The 20791-nt window shown below is 41.8% G+C and overlaps 1 protein-coding gene across 6 annotated transcripts in view; it reads right to left on the minus strand.

The window, feature by feature from the left end:
• Positions 1-20791, minus strand: part of aopep (aminopeptidase O (putative)) — a 109024-nt gene that overhangs the window by 41297 nt on the left and 46936 nt on the right. For all 6 annotated transcript variants that reach the window (XR_013792650.1, XR_013792651.1, XR_013792652.1 and 3 more), the window contains exons 15-16: positions 15171-15233; positions 14136-14222 (exon numbers count right to left, since the gene is read on the minus strand). Coding sequence is in view for 2 of the 6 variants with exons in the window: in XM_079552122.1 (XP_079408248.1) it covers positions 14136-14222; positions 15171-15233 (150 nt within the window). In the remaining 4 variants the exon portion in view is untranslated. The remainder of the gene's footprint in view (positions 1-14135; positions 14223-15170; positions 15234-20791) is intronic.

A 20791-nucleotide genomic window follows, 5' to 3' on the forward strand; every position in this document is an offset into this window, starting at 1 on the left:
CTCTCATCCTCTTACTCACCTCTTCTCAAAAGTTTCTGCACGCCCGACCGTACTAGAGCCCCAAATTCAATATATGTGGAGTAAAAGATAATTGAGCATAAAATAGGCCAATTGTCTTTGATAGAGAGATTAAACGGGCATGAAGCCTATGGGGACGTGCAAATGAACGTCTGTCTGAAAAGTTGGAATGCTTAAGACCAGCTGGATCTATATAAACTTTTCTTTTAATAGATGAGAGAAATTATAAAATGTTATAAGAAGAGCTACATTTAATCATATAAAAAAGATGTTAAAGGAATAGGCCACCGTTTTTACATACTGAGATATGTTCTTACCTTAGCTTTGATGAGTTCTTTAGGACCTGTCTGGTCTTCAATCACATAAACACAGTGCAGACGGCGTTAGCATTTAGCCTCTCCCCCTCTCCACTATAGCTCCAAAACAGGTCAAGATAGAAGCTACCAAGCTCTTCCACGTTTTCCCTATTTAAATATGGTTATGTGAAGAGCTACACTGCAAAGTATATTTACACAAAATTAAACAATGTAGATTTTCTAAGCGGATAAAATGTGGCAATACCGCCTTTGCTTTGCCCAATCCCGTCAGACCTTGGAAGCTAAGCAGGGAAGGGCCTGGCAGGACTTGGATGGGAGATCGTTTGGGAACACCAAGAAGCCTAGCGAATGTAGTGAGTGAGTAAGTGGTTGGTGGTGGTCAGAGCGGCCGATGGCGCAGACTGGTTGCCTCGCTTCCGTCATTCTAACCCAGGGCAGCTGTGGCTACAATAGTAGCTTACCACCACCAAGTATGGAGTGAATGGATAGTACAATGTAAAGTGTCTTTGAGTGTCCAGAAAAGCGCTATATAAAACCAATGCATTATTATTATTATTATTATTATAAAAGGGGGAACTATATTGTAAGGCATAATAATACCAGTAGTAGTTTGGCATCCGCACAGTAAAGTGAAGATATTACTGCACGGATTTTGAACTACTCCTGGTATTATCACGCCTTACAACATAGTTCCCCCTTTTATCCGCTTAGAAAATCCACATTGTTTAATTTTGTGTAATTATACTTTGTAGTGTAACACTTCACGTAACCATATTTAAATAGGGAAAACGTGAAAGAGCTTGGTAGCTTCTATCTTGACCAGTTTTGGAGCTATAGTGGAGAGGGGGAGAGGCTAAATGCTAACGCCGTCTGCACTGTGTTTATGTGATTGAAGGCACAGACAGGTACAAAAGAACTCGTCAAAGCTAAGGTAACATATCTATTCCTATCTATCTATTCATGCCTATTCCTTTAATGTGGAAGAATAGAAGAGCAGAAAAGAGAAGTCGATGTGTCTTTGATAGTGCGAATTACAGCAGAATTTTAAGACCCTTTTAAGGTTCAGTTCTGACAACAATGCCACTACGTTAACAGCTGCATATAGCTTCAATTAGCTGCCCAATAGGGATCTTTCCTATTTGAGCCCACCACCAACCTGCCTAATCCTGCATAAACAGCATGCTTCACTGAGGATAGTGAGCGAGGCAGTCGAGAGGCCCAGCTGTTGTTCTCTAAGACTTTGGTCCGTGTCAGCACTTTTATTTTCTCCGGCAGCATCACGGCGCGGCGAGGGAAATGACAAAAGCCACCATAAGATGCTCGTATCGATCTGTTGTTGTACGGCTGTTGTGTTTGTTTCTTTGAGATGTCCTCCCGCGCTCTCCGTCTCTCGGTCTCCAATGAGCTTATGAGTGGAGCCTTTTCACTCCGAGGGCTCGGAGGAATGCACGGATCAATGTTTCTTTTAGTAACGCGCGCTATCGGGCCCATCTGGGAATGCCGGCGTCACAGGCGTAATGAAGTAAACAGACTGGGAAAAGAGCTGAACGTTGTCCTTTGCACCTGTGTCTTCAATGCAATTAGGCCCTCGCAGTCTGAGTAAGCGAGGCTCTCTTTGTGTCTGTCCATCTGTATATTCCACTATTTATCACTTTAACAAGAGGCAGACGACTATAAAATCCACCACGAGACAGCGCATTTGTTATTCAAGGTTATGAGGCTGGTGCTTCTTTCAAGTGTGTTCAAAGTACAGCTCAGCAAATGTTTAAAAGCCCTACTTCTAGAAACTCAAAATTATCTAATATTTTGAAAACTAGGTACTATTGTAGTCAAAAGATCATACACAGATTTTTGAGAGTTCTTGTGTGTCTGTAAAATGGGACATAATTGCTCAAATCTAACTCAGAAAACAGTCAGAGGGGTCAATTTCCAACATTTACTTGCAAGTATCAGGCTACAATCGTAAAATTGATAAGACTTGGTTGGGAAAACTACATTGTTACAAAAATGCTGAGTAATACTTGAAGTTTCCAGCTGCATTCGTCTTTTGATTGATTGAAGATAACTTATAAAACTGCTTTCTCTTTACTCACAGATCTTCTGTTGGGTTTTATGGAGATTGGCCTCTAAGGGAAGGTTATATTGCTGCCACCTACTGTCGTGAAAAGTGTTAGATATGAGCCAATACAAAAAATATTTACAGGCGGATGGTCAGAGGCACCATATATACTAACACTCTTAAACACTGCCAATGGAGTCTAGGTGTGGTAGATTTTAAAGTCCCCATAGGAAAACGTGTTTTCTTCAGGAAACCAGGGCATTCTGAGTAGGGCTGCACGATATTGAAGTGACTTGTGATATGCGATACGGCTGTGCAATATCGCAATAACGATATTTTTGCGTTATTTCACCATGATATGTTCCATTTTTTTCAGCAAATTGTGTCAAAAGAAGACTTTAAAAACACCCCATCAGGACCAAAACAAGGGTAGAATTTAACAAAGCTAGTAAATGTTAAACTAAAGCTGAACTTTTACACATGACTTCAATGCATGAGTTTGCAAAAAAAATGGGTTGATCTCAGTCAGATGAAGGCTATGGTAATGTTGCGATATATTGTGGCTTCTCGCGATCCAGATATTGCATCAGCTAAGATCGCGATACGATATTTTTTGCGATATATTGTGCAGCCCTAATTCTGAGGACCAAGTCTGGAATCAAACTCAGGACCTTCTTCTTAAGGAACAAGTGTGATCTGATCTCTTTGATGTTGTTTTACAGCAGACACATGCAACAAGTTAGTGAGATATATTGGTTTACAGTAGAGGATTTCAAGTCCTTTAGTGATGTGCTGATCCAGGGTAGGAGCCTGGACACACACACACATTACCCTTCTGACTATTTCCTCTGCTGATGTGATGAAGTCTGTCCGGAAGCAGCCATTTCCCTCCGCGTTCCTGTCTCTTCTCCGGCGTACTCCCTCATCCCTGATTCATGGCCAATAAATCAGGGCTCCAGAAACAGACACAGATATAAGACGGGGCTAGCAGCAGAACAGCAGCAGCAGAAGCAGCAGAAGAAACAGAGAAGAAATGCCAGAGCGATGGATGTGGGGTAAAGGAGTCGGACAGTTGTTTAAAAAACAGATGTGTCCTCACTGCGCAGGGGTCAGGTCTGTTTCTGAAAGGATGACGGTCAAACAACACTAGTGGGATGTTTTAATTCTGCCAGAAAAATGGTGTCTCCAGGCATAAAGAGAAAACACACAGGGTCACAAAGTCAAATTGTGCTCGCTTTTCAAGACTTTAGACTACTTTCAACGACAGGCTTTACATCACAAAAAATGTTCAGGAACCCAACAGTTATAAGTTTCTAACTAAAGCTGCACAATATGACGAAGGTCTCAGGTTGGACTCCCAGACCCAGATGCTCCAGTCAGTCCCACAATATTCAGTATATACTTCTTGACAAGTTGTTCCAGCAGCATTGGAAAAATGGCCCAAATGCAAAGAACACATTTCTCCAGCTCTTCAGTTGCTCTCTTTGATTCACCCGAAACCTCAAAGCATCTTTCAAACACTTTGGGAAATGATGATTGAACCCCTTCTTCCACAATTAAATTCCCAATGCAGTATTACAACCCTAGAGCCGCCAATCCATCAAATCACAAGTTAAAAAGCCGTGTTCGTGCGTACCGCGATCCTACAACTTACTCATGTAATCCAATCTCTGCATTGGACAACTTTCTAATTAAAATCACTGCAAACTAATGTACTGTGTCTTCTGTCAGAAAATTACCATCATTATTAGCGCAGAATGAATTAGGTTGTCTGATGAATGCTAAGAACTAAATCTCAAATTACAACAAATCACCCAGAGCCAGCAGACGCCAAGACAAAACAAGACGGACAGCAAAGAGGGAGAAAAATCAAACGCGGCCGGCAAACGGTCATTTTTTCCAAATCAGACTAATTACCGCATCCATAAACGCCAGACACATATAGATTTTCCGACAGCAAAATTCAATTCAGATGTGTCTTTCTGAGCGAATCAACAAACCCCAACTTCTTTGGCTACTTAAACGGTAAACAAAGTGCCAGACTGAAACAATTTCCTGATAGCCGCCCCTTGTGTGTTACCAGAAGCGTGCAGCAGGTGGGCTAAACGCCTGCTAGCTGCCCACTCCTTAAGGGGCCGACAAGAGGCCTGGTTATCATGGCTGCGTCCCACAGAGACAGGGGGGGCTCCGAAAATCGAAAGTTGCATCTATGTTAATGTGCAAAATGACAGTTGATGATGGCAGATGGGTGAAAGCACATGCAAGTTATGAACGTGACAAAATAAAAGTAGCGTTTGCTCATGGTACAATGATTAATCCTAACCCAATATTAAGACAATAACCAGAAACATTTATTTACTGGATAATAAACTTGGAAAAAGTACCATCCCCTCATCATTGTTATCAGGCTGTTTCACTCCAGTTGCTACTGTGCTGTAAAGTGGGAACAGTTAAAATTTTGTCTTTTGGCTTGGCTTACAATTACAACATTTATACAATTTAAAAGTAGTTTTGGTTCTTGACTCAATTGTTTAATTCAAAAGCAGATATTGTGCTTGTGATTCAACTTGCAACTTTTGTAGAGCCTAAGATTTATTTCTCCATGCAATTGAGCTGCATATATACTTCCGAAACTGCTGTTAAACATCATGTTGCAAGAGGCAGCATAAAGGCATATAATGGAGTTACCAGAACACCCTTAGTTTGGGAGGAGCCTGGGTCTTATATAGACCACTCCAGTTTGGGTGATAGTGTCTTTTTTGACCTAAAGAGCGTAGAAGAAGCTTCTGTGACTAGAAACGAAATATCTTCAACTTGACCAAAACCCCGTCCCGTCAATGATTTAACCCTGTCTATGATGGATACTCCCTGGATGAATGAGAGCCTTCACAAACATCCTTAGTTTGAATCATTCACAAAAAAATGTGGCGCTCTCACATTCTTTCTTTCTCCCTATTCAGCTAAATAATTACATCAAAAACTTGCTGTAAAGAAGTGACAATGACAAACACATACAGCGATGAGCAAACACGATCTGTTTTTTTTTTGGACCACCACGAACTCCGCGATGAAATAATAATAATAATAATGCATCGGTTGTATATATTTTCTGGACACTCAAAGACGCTTTATTCATTCACTCCATACTCGGTGGTGGTAAACTACTAGGCAACCAGTCTGCGCCCTCCGACCACCACCAACCACTCACTACATTCGCTAGGCTTCCTTGTGTTCCCAAACGGTCTCCCATCCAAGTCCTGCCAGGCCCTTCCCTGCTTAGCTTCCAAGGTCTGACGGGATTGGGCAGAGCAAAGGCGGTATGGGCACAACCAACTCTGCGATGAAATGACACTATCTGACCCGCAGGTCATTAGACACTTGTTTGTTACTAGCAGTGAGGATTGTTTTCAGTTTGCACACACACTGCTCCACAAACAAACATGATTCTCCTGCAGGGAATTTTGATTGGCCAAAGGAAGCGAGGCTCCATAATTCTGGTTGGCGAACACGTCCATCACTCAAACGGCAGAGACACAAGCAAGGAACAACAACAACTAAAAAACCTCAGACCCTTGCGGTTTAGCCCAAACCCCAATTTTGATGTGATAAAGGTTAATCGTGCAGCCCTAATATAAAGGGACTTTCTCCAACTTCCATTATCCCTTCTCCTGTCTCCAAGTCCTAATTAAAGCTAGTGTCAGGACTCTAGTAGTTAAAGCAATGACTGAATTCTTGAGGTTCCTTTTTCTTGGTAATGATTCTTTCTTACTAAATGTTTTATGCATTTTTGTGAGTTCCATAAAAAAATCTAAAATGCTGACAACGTATTACTGACAGCCAAGGCTAACTTTGCTCGGGGCTCTCGCAACAACGTTTTACTTTCTCTAGTCCATTTTAATTGTAAAGGGTACAGCACCGGGGCCTTTCATGTGCCGCTCTGAAAGATAGAACTACATATTTTTCCTCAATTTATGATACGCCTGTTCCCGACCTCAGAAGTCCCCTCACCCCAATCTTTTGAATTGGACCCAAGTTACTTTCAGCACACAGCACTTAGCAGCTAGCAGGAGCATTTGGAGACAAGCTGTTCCTCTAAACCTGTTGACATTTGTCCGCGGCAAACTAGGGAGCTACATGTTTTGGCAGTACAGGCTTCCATCCATCCATCGAAGGTGCCGACTGCGACGTGGGAGTAATTGAGGTGACAAGCCTGACTCATAGTCCACCTATCTGGCTGCATCTGTGGAGTTATTATGGCGCACTGAAAGATGTCCCTGTTCTCCGATACATAATAGTCCAGGCCTGTGCCACCCCGCGCAATCTGTTCCCAGAATCTGCGTGTGTGCGATCATATGTTGTCTTCTTATCGGGTTGTTTTGCTGCGAAACTTGAAAATGAAGAAATCTAATTAAAACCATGCATGAGTCAATGTGATATGCAGGTTCAGATGAGGTAAAGTTGTTTTTGTGGATGCGCAAGTTAGCACACAAAAAAATGCTTGTTGTTAGAAAAAAATTGGGGAAAGAATGACAAGAACGTGGCGTCTCACAATCTCCTTGATTTGTTTCTCATGTGGAAGAGCCAAGTAAATTCCATCTATTTGCAGAAGTAAAACAAAGGTGTTTGGATATGTCTTCCTGCATCAGTCATGTTTTACCCGGCTGCTAATTTTAGCTATGCATGTTGTTTTGTGCAGAGCTAATTCAGTGTCTGGCATCACTAGCTTGCACTAACTAACTTTGCCTTCTCAACACAGAACATTTTCCAAATATGGTAATGACTTCTTGCTCATATTTGAGAGGATGTGCGTATGTGTTAGGAAACTTTTCTTGGGGAAGGGGTAGGGGGGTGTAAACAACATTTTCAAAAGTTGCCAAGAGAAAATCTAAATTAGGAAAGTTTTCATTAAGTAACTGATGTCACACGGTGGAAGATTCTCCAAAAGACCACACGAGACTTGTAATTTTTCCCTAAGAATTTCAAGTTATTTCCAAAAAATAAAATTCTGTCCAACTCTTCAAGAAAATGTGTTCATTCAAAGTTGCTCAGAAAAACACTGACTTGTCTTAGCAAATCAAAAGAGAGTTGGTGCCCACAGGGGCTGGATGCAAGCTCGCCATTTTATACTCACTACTGCCACCTCAGGCCATATGTGTAACTGCACCTGATATTGGTATCAGATTTCGGAAGCAACACTGAAAAAAAATACAATATCGAGGATCGGCTACAAATATCCGATACTGAACCGATACCAGTTTTGGCTCTCAACGCCTTAAAAACATAACTTTTGCCACCTAAATCTAAGAATATGGGCATGCTGTATATCATTGTAAAGGACCAGGAGAATTAAATCGCTGAGTTTCAACCTCCGCATTTTTGATCGCCGCGCAAAATGCCGCGGTTAGCATCAGTATGCTAAAGCTAGCGTTAGTGAAAACTAATCAAATGGGACAGAAACTAACATAGAAATATCTAAAGTAGCCTAATAAAATAAAATCAACCACTGCTGAAGCCAAGTGTTTGTATTTTACTTTAAAGAGGCTAGATGCAAGTTAGCCATTTTATGCTCACTACTGCCACCTCAGGTCATACGTGTAACTATATTAAGCTTGTGCATGACGGCAATTTTAGAGGCAGGATTTTAGAGGCAGTTGTGGTGAACAGGTCTGGGCTCATTCTACACATAAGGACATGGCTGGAACATGTAGGTGGAGGAAAATACATAATTTTAACTTTTTTAAACTCCCTATAGTCCCTTTGATCAAACTACAGATGTTTTGTAGGTGAATAACTATTATTAAAAAAAAAATACCATTCAAATGACCACTCAATACTTCAAAAATATGTTATTGGATATATGAGCGTCCTCACCTTACTTGCACTGCATGCGGTCAAAGAAAAGTCTCAGACATTAGATAATATCCACCTCGTGTGTGTGATGGAAAACGCAGACGCCCGCTCTGTTGCCAAAAAAACTTGTGTCCCAAGTCTCCAACTCTTTTACAGCCCTTAAGCCCTACAGGGTTTCCTGTTCTGATCAGCAGGGGCAGACGGACCCGCTCATTACGCCGACCGCAGATGAAAATGAGAGCAAAATGAGGCCCATTAGCGCACAGGCGTGACTAATATCCTTCTACAGACCTCCGCGCACACGCCGGACTTGGGCGCGCACGCCACTCACAGATACAGGCGGACGCGCACGCCGTGGCCGCTCGCAAATCAATAAACCGCACGGCAATGCAAACACCGTAAAGAGGAAGTTGATAGTAAACTTGTCTGTCTTAAATTGAGCAGAGATGGGCCTGCTCTGTGGGAGTAGTCCGTTAGTGTTTGTGTGCATGTGTGTGTGCTCCCTAATCATCCGTGATATCATTAGCGCTAAATGCTACACACGGCCCCGGACTAATTCGCGCTCAGTAAAAACTCCCGCTTCAACTGTTTTCCACGGCAGCCATCACTTTTCATCTCCATATCGTTAGTGTAATATTTCAGCTCCTGTCTTCAGATATCCATCTCGCTCGCCGTTTCGGGCAAGATCCTTATTAATGGAGCCAGTGACTTTACGGGAATCCGCAGTCGTCTAGTCTGTGTAGTCTTTCCGCCGTCCTCACCACAAAACCTCTGCTCCAAGATGCTATCCCCGAGCGAGCTAAAACATTAAAACATGACTAGAAAACTCAACTCGCATTTCAAATTCATTATTATATAAAGAAAGTCGTTATAATTGTCAATAGAGCACACTTTGAAAATTAATGAAGTTGACCCTGTACGTTGTTTTTTTTTCAAATTAAACATCTCCAGTAAAACATGTCTGTGCAAATAAATGGGGTGAGAGAAAGTCACACTATCAATGTGGAATTATTACGGTCCATCAGTAAAGATTATTATTCATACTGCCTATTCTGATATCATTTCCAGGACGGAGACCAAAGACCACAAACTTTATCTGATGGATTGGATGGACTTGAAAGCCAAGTTGTCTAATGTCTTACCTTATACTTAAAATAACTTCATTACTAATGTGAGCATTGAGTAAAGCCCTCCCTATTTACAGATAAGCAATGATAAATGCTCTATTTGATCAGAATACATCCAGAATATGTTTATGGCTTTCGATTGCTTTCTAATCAAACCCATAAGGGACTATTTACATCCACAGAAAGAAGCTACAAATAGCTACGACTAAATGCACTTTTTTGTTGTTAACAAGGCCTCTGATGAAAAGTGCACCATACCTACTGTGAAATATGAAGCTGGTTCACTGATGCCAGTGGCTTCAGCAGAATAAAGTGAAGGTCCCGCTTGTGCCATGTCAGGCTCCTGAACTCAATATCATTGAACCACTGAGGGGAGAGCTCAAACATGCAGGTCATGCAAAACAGCCCAGGAATTTACATGAACTTACAGGAACTGGAGGCTTTTGCCAAGAAGAATGGGTCACTTTACAAATAGATAACAGAACCTTCTCCACAACTACCACAAAAGACTCCAAGCTGTTATTGATGTTAAAGGGGGCAATACACATGCATACAATTGGGTACTTTCTTTATTCAATATGATTTAAAAATAGCAAACTCCATTGTTTCTTTATAAATGGCTTCACACAACCACTAACTATGAGTGTAACAAAAACTTCTTGTGTTATCTTCCATATTCTTTTGAAAAATTCTGCCAGGGATGTAAACTTTTGAGCACAACTGTATTTAATTAAGCTGTTCCAAACCACACAATCCTACCTCCTATGGCTACACGTCTCAGATTCCCCAATCAATCAACAATTCTTCCAAAGTCATCTTTTTGTGAAAACCCAACCCCCCTCGCCTCCCAGACCAGGTCCACCAGGTGATTTATGGTCGTGCAACAAGCCGGGATAGCGGGGAGGTAGAGCCGACGGGAGGAGAGGTGTTTGAAGTACATGAAACGGTAATATAAAATACACCTGGTCCATCCATGGGGTCCCTGTGTGTGGAGAAACAAAGAGGCGGGTCGGATGGATATGGTAGAGGGGGTGTCTCGTGGGTTGAGGGGGGTTGGGGCAGGGGGGTGGGTCATGACATGTTTCCTTTCAGTGCCGGCTTTTATGGTGTAACTTCAAACGCTGACCCCCCCTCAACCCCCCAGCCCCCACTCTGTATCTATCCGTCTCTGTTTCAGGGCCCTGTTCCGCTGGCCCCTCCCACCTCTCCGCGCTCTCCATCCGCACTATTGTGTAAAAGCAAGTGAGCAGTAATTGGCTATTCTTTCAGGAAGAGGCCCTTTTGGCAGCCCCCTTTTTACACGTCCGACTGGGAGGGTGCCAGTGCCGCATGTGTGTAAATGACAGCAACAGGATCGCTTCATGGTTAATTAATGGCAATGGGCAATTTGTTTTTCGGATAACAAGGAGTGGACCAATATTGTTTGTATTGAATGCCTGAACAGATTTCAAAGTGAACAACACATCATGTATAATTGTGGTTTATAAAAATGTATTTTGGGAACACCAGCTTTGATGCTTTATGCTTTGAAATTTTAAATCATGTAGGAAAACCGTAAGAAGTGAGAGACTGGGCTGGTCAGACTCCTGGCAGACCAAGAGTGCCAGCAGTGAGAATTAGAGATGCACCGATCCAGCTTTTTTTGCTACCGATACTGGGTTTTGAGTATCTCTGGAATTTTCTACACTAATTATTCTTGGGTATATGACAGGCTTAAAGGGATAATTCAGGATTTTTGACATAGGGCCTCATTTCCTAGTTATCCAGAGTGTTGCTGATACCTGGAGATATTTTTTTTTGTAATTCAAGCAGTTTTTATATTTGAAGAGTTACATGGCGCTAGGCTAGTGCAAGGCTAGCGCATTTCTATGGTATCAGCTAGCCTGCATTAAAAACAGTCTGACCCGCTCCACAGTGCACCTGAGGCAAATCACTTATAACACCAGACTAACGATATAAATGTCTGTGTCGATAGAGTAATTTTAACCATTTTGCATTTAAAATACCTTATATTTGAGCAGCATCAGCTTCGTGGTTGTATAAGCTATGCGGTGGCGGAGTGATCTGCTAGAAAATAGTCCATCAAAATGCGATCATTCATGTGATGCAAGGTCAGTTATATTCCAAAAATTATTTGGACATTTATATGGTTAGTTTGGTGTTATAAATTATTTGCCTCAGGTGCACTGTGGAGTGCGTAAGACTGTTTTTAATGCAGGCTAGCTGATACCATAGAAATGCGCTAGCCTTGCACAAGCCAAGCGCCACGTAACTCTTCAAATATAAGAACTGCAAGAATTACAAAAAAAAATATCTCCAGAAATGAGCAACACTCTAGAAAACTAGGAAATGAGGCCCTATGCCAAAAATCCTGAAACATCCCTTTAAGGTTACATTAATATAAACACATCTAATCATTACAAATATGGTAGATCAGTTATTTCTTAAACTAAAATACAAACACTTGGCTTCAGCAGTGGTCGATTTTATTTTATTAGGCTACTTTAGGTATTTCTATGCTAGTTTCTGTCCCACCTTTGCTTAGTTTTCACTAACGCTAGCTTTAGCATACTGATGCTAACCGCGGCATTTTGCGCGGCGATCAATAATGCGTTTGCGGAGGTTGAAACTCAGCGATTGAATTCTCCTGGTTCTTTACAATGATATACAGCATGCCCATATTCTTAGATTTAGGTGGCAAAAGTTGACTGCCAAAACTGGTATCGGTTCAGTATCGGATATTTGTAGCCGATACACGATATTGTATTTTTTTTTCAGTATTGCTTCCGATATCCGATACCAGTGTCAGATCGGTGCATCCCCAGTGGGAATGACGGTGGAAACAAGCCGTCACTTTCAGTTAACAACATAGCAACACTAATGAAAACACTTTCAGCAGTGTTATAAATTTGGATGACAGATTCATGTTACATCTATGACAACAAAACCCAAAATACAGATGGTTGTTCTTCTGCTGAAGTAGTAAAGTAAAGATGATTCCTCAAAACACAAATGTAGCAGAATACGGGCACGTTTTTAACAAAGGAACAAGCCAAGTCAAGTTTGCATGATACATCCTTTAAACTAAATGTTATATTATGGTGCAACAAAGGTCATGTGACACACAAATGGATGAATTAATCTGTAATTCATCCTCATCTAACGCACTAGAATATAAAGCAATGGTGACCAAAGCTAAATTACAAATTGCCAGACAGCAAAAGCGGTAATTAAAAACGTTAGATGATGATGAATGCCGTAATTTTGTCAGATTGTGAATGATAAACAACATCCATGCCCGAAAGCCGAATAGCTCATAACAGGAAATGGTTAAACTGCACAGAACTCTTTGAATACTCTCGCTCACTCTTTGATAACAGGATTTTTTTTTTTAAAGTATTCCCAGCAGTTTCACCTTCTCATAAAAGCTCAGCCTCAGGGAAAGACTGCACGTTCAGAGGCCTATTAAAAAGCAGTTTGGAGTGTTTTAACCCTTTTCACCCCAGTAAATGCATAGCCGACCTGATACGCACATGTAAAAACAAACTGGACAACTGCAGCCAAAATGGCGTGTCCCACAATCAGCAGGATCCAAGCCCCTGTTGACTAAGGGACAGAAAGCGCCCACTTCTGTTTTCTGAAAGCAACTCCGGATATAAATGGCGGTGTAAGGTTACCTGGTTACCTTATACTGAAATGTTGAAACAGGCAAAACAGAGCTATTTGTTTTCAAGCAGAAATGTTTGATCGATTGATTGATTTGGCGTTCCTGTCATAGCAAGTCAGACAAGCAAATGAGGGGAATGGGCAAAGTGGTTGAAATGACTTGCGCAAGGACTCAAGGGTTATGGGCACCTGGGCAAGGCTAGAACTGGCAAAAAAAATCCTTATTTCCCCCAATTCTGTGTCCTAAAATGAGTGGTTTATATTGACTTTCCTTCGCAGATGCGGCGTATAGCAGGTAGCCTTCTCATCAGGTGGTCGAAAAAGTGGCCCACGCTACATTTCACTCATGTCTTTTGCTGCCAGCCAACTTTCTACACACATATCTCACATTATACAGCAGATCCACATGCTTTAACACTTTGCTGCACACTCTGTGGGTTTCTTCTAGACGCCGCTTTGGTTTGTAAGATGAAATCTCCTGTTAAACATGTTGAAAGCTGCACTAGGAGTAAGGAGTAAAAACAAGTCCCCACAGTATCCCAGGCTCCTGGAAAAACACCATTGGGCACTTATCTAAATCAATCTTGCCACAAAACATACAGCGGCAAACTTACTAAAATTATATTTTCCGTGTGTAAAATGGGCTGTGTAAATCTTCTCCAGTGCGGATAATGACTTGTGGCCCTTGTGAGGCTTACAGACCAGTGTGTGTTCATGAAAGATGCAGGCCTTATGCTTACCTGTGTGTGTCAATTAGTAAGAGAAAAGGATTAACCATCTCTAGCGACTTCCAATTAGCCTTTGTATGTACGACACAAGGCTATTTTTACCAAGAAGATTTTTCAAAAGCTGATTTAGAGAAAGGTTATGACAGGGGCCCTTCCCACGCATGAGATTGGAGGCCATGTGATGTATACAAGCTCTTAAAAGGTTAACTATCAAGATGTAAACACAGACAAGTACAGGGTAAGTCCGGCTGGCCAGACACAACATGTAAACATAATGGGTTTGAAGTTTTTAGGAAGCAACAACAAGTGGAAAAAAAAAACGTAGGCTTCCCCCTCTAGTAGGGGAGTAGTTGGTGGTCTCGGGTCCTACCTCTTTGTGGTTCACCTTGGGCTCCGTTCTCTTCCGCTTTCTGCCCTTCCCCTGATGACTCCGGCTGGGGAGAATCCATTTTACAACCTGCGGGAGGGAAGGAAGGAAGGAAGGAAGGGAGGAAGGGAGGAAGGAGGGAGGGAAGGCAGGAAGGCGGGAAAGGAGGAGAGAGATTTTTAGTGAGAGATAAAACAGTGTGATGCGGCAAACAGGGGGAAAACTGAACTAATTATAGAGTAAGGTTGATTGGGGGACTTTTTTCTGTTGCATAATAGGAAACAGGCTCGGAAAAAGTTATTTAGGACAAATTAGGTGTTTGGCGAATCTAATGCTTTCATACGTGCCAGTTCTCAGTTTGCAATATGTTCATGTTTTTTGGTTTAGACCACTTGATAATAATTCGATTCAGACAATACAAAGAAAAAAATGGCACGAAATTACAACAAAAATAAATGCCATTCAATACAAAAAAGAGATTAGTTCACTCCTCACATTTTTTTTTCTTTCTTTCTTTCTTTGGAAACGACAGATTTTCACACAAGCCTTTTCACCGCACCAATTCATCCTTGCCTTGTAACTTTTGCGTAACACAAAAAGCTACAGCTGAGATAGACGAGCGCAGAGCAAAGCATGAGATGTGAGAGAAGTCGTCCTTACAATAAACTTTACTTTCTCACAAGTGCCATGTATACACTGTGCAACTTGAATAGTCCGTGGTTGCAAATGGAAAACACACAGGAAATCGCATTACCTAGATTTACTTTAACATAGAAATGGAGGAGTGGGAAGATAGGGAGAAAAAGCAATTAGAGGAGAGAGAGGGAACCTTTATGGGAAATCTGATAGTCAGCTCCGAATGACACGCAACAGATGTAGAGCGCTGCGTGCCGCACTCCGCACCACACGGAAGGAGCCGAGGGGGGAAATGTCTATGTGATGGGAATGGGGTGACAGTGATTTAAACTATTGTAAACGTTATTCTAGACGTTGGATAGGCACACAGGCAGAGAGAGGGAAAGAGATAGAGCGACTTACCTCAGCTTTGACTTCCTCCACCAGCCTGGCTTGTAACCACACGGCGCTCCGATCGCGCAGCCACTAGAAAAACGGCGAGAACAAGAGAGAGTAGCTGTGAGCCGGGGGCAAGTGAGTGGAATGCTCGGTACAGACACGGAGAGAAGGAGAGAGAGAGAGAGAGAGGGAGAGGGGGAGAGAGAGAGACACGAGCAGGAAGGGGAGGGCTTGGAGGAGCGCAGAGGAGAGAGAGGGAGGGAGCGAGCACTTGTTTCTCCGATGACTTAATTGTGTGTTTCAGATAAAGCTGCCATGACTCTGCTTATGTTGGAAAAATGGGATCAAAAACAAGGACAAAACCCACAATCTCAAATTTAAGATGATATCACAGCATGGCAGAAGCACAATGAGTTTCAATGTTGAGGAATGAAGATGTTTAGACAGATGCTAAAAAAAAGTTCCAGGTTCTGTTTAGAATGAATTCATTAATTAGAGGCTGAGTCGGTCAGAGTTCGTCCATGGATCCAAAAGTCAATCAGCTCCAACAGGTGCACACCATCGCTGTGTCGTCAAGATACTTTAACCATCTTTCCTATCTATAATGGGGTATGTGTGAGAGTGGTTGGCGGGGCAGATGGTGGAGACTGGCAGCCTCACATCCGTCAATCTGTCCCAGGTCAGCTGTGGCTAGAATAGTTAGTAGCTTACCACCTTGGAGAGGAGTGAATGAATAAAGACTACAGAGAAGCGTGTCAATCTTGCAAACTTAAACCATTATTATTATAAGACTCCTGAGTAACACGGTGATCATTTGCGTTTAAAACACTGTTGACATCTAATCATCCATCCATCAATCTTATTCAGCTTATCAATTGCCTGGTGGGGCAGCAGTTAAAGCTGGCCAGATCACGCAGTACTAGCCCCTTATGGCTCCTCCCGCAGGTGGTGAATCCACGGGAGGACGACCCCACAATGCTCCTTCAGGCTATATGAGGTCTAATCACATTAGTACAATCAGTTAACACCACTTCCTGACATCTCATAGGAGAAAACAATGATAATGATGTCTGCCCGAGGCAGGCTCTATCACTGCAGCTGAGGTTCAACGGGTGTCATCTTGTGAATATGCAAGCCTGGCCTGAATTAAGGTGTGCTAAAGGCTATTGTTTTCCTAATCGCTTACTTAACTAGCATATAGAATAGATATGCTTTATGTACATACCAATTATCTTCATTAGGGAGCTTAGTGCAATAGCTTTTATTGGTTTTTTTTGTGAAAGAACGATGGAAAGTGACTCGCCATTAGTGCCATGCTGACAATAGTCATGCTATTTTATCTTTTCTAATACCGCTGTAACAAGCGCTTAAAAGGAATGTGAAAAACGGTGCTGCTCCTTTATATAGGATTTTCAATTGCGTGAAAGTGAAATGCTGCAGAAAAAAATTCCAAGAAGCCAAACCAGATGCTCAACTTAAAGGGCTCAGAGGACACTAAATGTAAGAGCTTTAAAGAGCTTTTAACATGTTACAAGGTTCCTCCAACAAAAACATACCGAGAGTTCTTTTGTTTTTCATTCCTGCATTTTTCACAAAGAAAAGTTGTCCACCATAAACATGAGTTGAAACTGCTAACGCTCCTTTGTGCAAATATAGGCCTTTTACTGTATATGTACAGTAATTCCAATTTCCAACGCCAAGATGTCCAATTATCCTAAAAAGCCAGGATTATGTGGGAAATTTATGCATGACAAAGGATAAAACTGAGGCAATTTTTCTCATAGTGTGCACTATAGGCAAAGCACATATAAAGGATTTATGAAGCATGTAATGTCCACATCAAACCCACACCATTGCTCCTAACGACCAGTCAGAGGATGGACAGTCACCTGAGCTGCATCGCCCACACACTACTCTCTGCGTATAACCTTATTAAAGCTTTCAGCACATCCAACACGGGCTGATGTGAATTGCACTTCAGAGGGCTGTGGAGAGGACCGTATACATGCTGGAGAGGCTGCACATAGTATGCTCTGGGGTAGCGTAGAACAAGGACCGAGTCGGACTATGGAAACTAGACAACACAATGTAACAGACAGATGGCTAGGAATGGAAACATAATTCAGGCTCTCCACAAACACTCCGCTGTGATCAATTATCATGTTCAACCAGTTAAATAATATACAGAAAGGAAAGTGCATCACTACTAGAAAAAAAATGATTTGTACATGCACTACCCATAGGTTTGATGTTGGAGCAATCATCCCAAAGCAATATAATAACCAAAATGATCTGTCAATGTGTCTGACGGACAAACAAATGCAAGTAAAAATGGGAACAACATTGTGGCCTACATCTGAATTTAGGCAAAGAGTGTGGGGTTTTGTTTTTGGTGCAGAACAGAGCACATGACAGGGAGCTGACAGTTTGAGTTGTGTACATGTTTGATCATGCTAATTTCTCTGACATCTCGTCTCTTGAGTCAGTGCTGTGAAATCATTAAAAGCGCCAGGCATCTGTGTGGTCCGCTGCACGTTTGGATCATTATATCATCAATGGAGTTGGATCAAATTATCCCCCCGCACCTCACTCGTGATTTTAGACTCGCCTTTTTTAAATACCATCGTGTTCCTGCAGGGTTTGATGCAAATTAGAAGTCAGGTTAGATTCAGAGCCTACTGGGAGTAGCAACAGCTGGAAAAGGCCGACAGTGGTATTTCTTTTGACCACAAGCTGCGACAGTAGCATTTAAGATGAGTGGAAGACATTCATTCCTATAGCTGAAACATATCCCAGCTGCTTTGGGCCTGAGATGGGGGAAGGCGCTTGGCAATGGTAGATTTGTTGCAGAAATATGACGCTGTAATAAGCCCACTGAACAATTTTACATGCTTGTATTGATGAACTATAGATTACAGGCTACTTTACTGATTGGCAACTGTCACCCATTTTCTTCCACTTTTCCGTTGCCGGGTCGTGGGCGCAGCCGTTGCCCAAAGCACATTGCACCAGCCCCTTATGGCTCCTCCTGCAGGTGGTGGGTCCACAGAAGGACGGCCTCATGGTTCTAACCAGGTCTGTTGGTCTCTCATAAGGGGCTTCTGAACCTCTCTTTGTCTGACCCGTCACCGAGGACCTGTTTGCCATGGGAGACCCTACCAAGGGCACCAAGCCCCCGACAACAGAGCCCCCAGGATCATTCGAGCGCACAAACCCCTCCACCATGTTAAGGTGGCGGTTCCTGGAGGGGGTCACCCCACATACTGTACAACTACAACATATTTTTTAAAAGGTCCTTATCTGTCAAAGTCGAGTTGACTAGTCGTATGATGACAATAACTTTATGACAATCATTTATTTTTTGGTTATTTCGGTTTGGTCATTTACAAATGATTCAAAACATTCAAAACATACAAGTCAAGCAATGAACACAATAAATGACCAGGCACAGGCAGAAGCTAAAGCTTACTGTGCCTTCACCTTTAAATCATAAATGCAGCACGTTAATGGTAACAACCATCCGTTCGCAGAATTAACACGGGTGGACCATTGTCCGCTCCAGAAGCATATTTAATTAATTTTCATTCTGTCAAATATTTTTCCATTATAAATATTTTTAAAGTGAAAAAGAGACGTAGCTTGTTTTAACTCATTGCAGCAGCTATTCCATAATTTAACTTCTTTGCTTGATAAACAGTGTTTTCTTAGTGTAGAATGTATTTGTGGTTGATTAAATAGATTATAGCTACTTTCGCGCTGGGTAAACAATATTTGCAAGCATTTAGGGATTTTATTATGTTTCGCTTGGTAAATGAACTTTGCCGTGTACAAATCGACTAAGTCAAACAAAAACATTTTTGATTGGATAAACAGTGAATGACTTGGTGAATTGTAAGGTGCATAATTAATTAATCTGATAATCTTCTTTTGTAATAGGAACATTGGATTTGTTCCCGTTTTATAAGTATTTCCCCATATCTCTATACCATACGTTAGGTATGGTGTGACAAAAGAACCATAAAGTAAATGTAATGCATTTTTGTTCAAAAAATACTGCAACTTATACAAAATTGCAATCGTTTTTGATTTAATATACTTGTTTACACAGAGTATATTATGTCCACAGCCTGTTTCACGCACAGCTCTTCCAGCTGTAGGTCATCCTCCTCGTGTATCCAAGGTCTGAAGCAAATGTGCTTTTGGTCCCTGGAGTGTTCCATAGAAATAAAAAGGTTAGATTGTAGTTGATTCCGTGTGAATGAGTTCATGTGAGAGAAAAAGTTAAAAGATGGGCCGGGCAATAGGTCGCGGTGATAGTGGAGACTGTCCTGGCTTTAGCTCACTCATAACGGCTGAAGAGGCGAGGGAAAAACTTTATCCTAAAAGTTTGTCGTTTTGTCCAATGTTTTGGCCGGTGTAACAGTGTTTATTGTCCCACCGACACACAGAAAAGGGATTCCGCCCTGACATTAACGTTAAAACTAGACAATAATCCCCTGTTTTTCCAGACACGCAACCGTTTAAAAATTGAACAACTTGCATTAAAGTTCCCTGTAACATTAAAATTAAGAATAATTTATCAAGTGCAACTATTTCAAACACATTTTAATCATTGTATTCCATTTTGTTGATCTAAAGCAATATCTTCAAAGTCTCACTTGGCTTCCAGATGTTCCTCTGAAAGTAAACCCATTTCTTTTAAGATGCTCCAATCCTTGTTCCTCTTCAAAACAAATACCCCTGACGCTAGCATAAGAACAGTCTACACAGCATGTTGCTTAGTAGAAGCAAAGCTCAGGATGTTGTAACCTCTCGCTGCTCTTGAGAGGAGGGGAGAGCTGTGCTACAGAGGAAGAGGGAGGGAGGTTTATAGAGTTTCCTAGTACATATGTCCCAAGGAGATTAAAAAATGACTCAAAAGTCCACGTATGTTTTTGATCGAGGAAAAACATTGTAACATGGCAGAAAACACTAAAAGGTCTGTTTTGCAAATATAATCCCTCCCTTTAATTCACATAATTTTTTATGTGACGGCACGGTGGCACAGCAGTTTAGGCTTGTGCTTCCCACCTGGATGGGGCCTTTGTGGAATTTGCATGTTCTCACCGTGTCTGCATAGGTTTTCTGCGGGGGTTCTGGTTTCCCCTACCACTAAAACCACTAAAAACATTACAATAAGTCAAGGTGAATGAGAGTGTGACGAGTGTGGGACGATGGTGTCCCGACCATATAAACCGATAAATATAATTATTATGAAAAACTCATGAAACTCGTGACATAACTCATTAGCCTCTCTGCCCCTCCATCTTCCTCCACAGCCACTTTGCATAATAATGTCAAAGTGGTCACAAATGAACGTAGATCACAATCAGTTAGATTTTTCCAATATTCAACCCTCCTTTTTCCTGTGATGCCTTTTATTCCAGGTCAAATTCTTGAAACATATACTTGGTTTAATTGTAGCTGTTATTGAGCCTACCACACCACTCCGCACCATGGGAACTGAAGTGAACTAGTAACAGATGTAACGTTACCATAGCCACATGAAGAGTTCAACAGTCTCACCCCACGCCTCAGTGCATTACACAGAAGTCCTCCAGTATAGAGGGCGGCATGAGAAGCGTGAAGGTGTGTAGAGGCGAAGG

Source organism: Gobius niger (genome assembly GCF_951799975.1).
Source record: "Gobius niger genome assembly, chromosome: 1".
Classification (NCBI taxonomy): domain Eukaryota; kingdom Metazoa; phylum Chordata; class Actinopteri; order Gobiiformes; family Gobiidae; genus Gobius; species Gobius niger.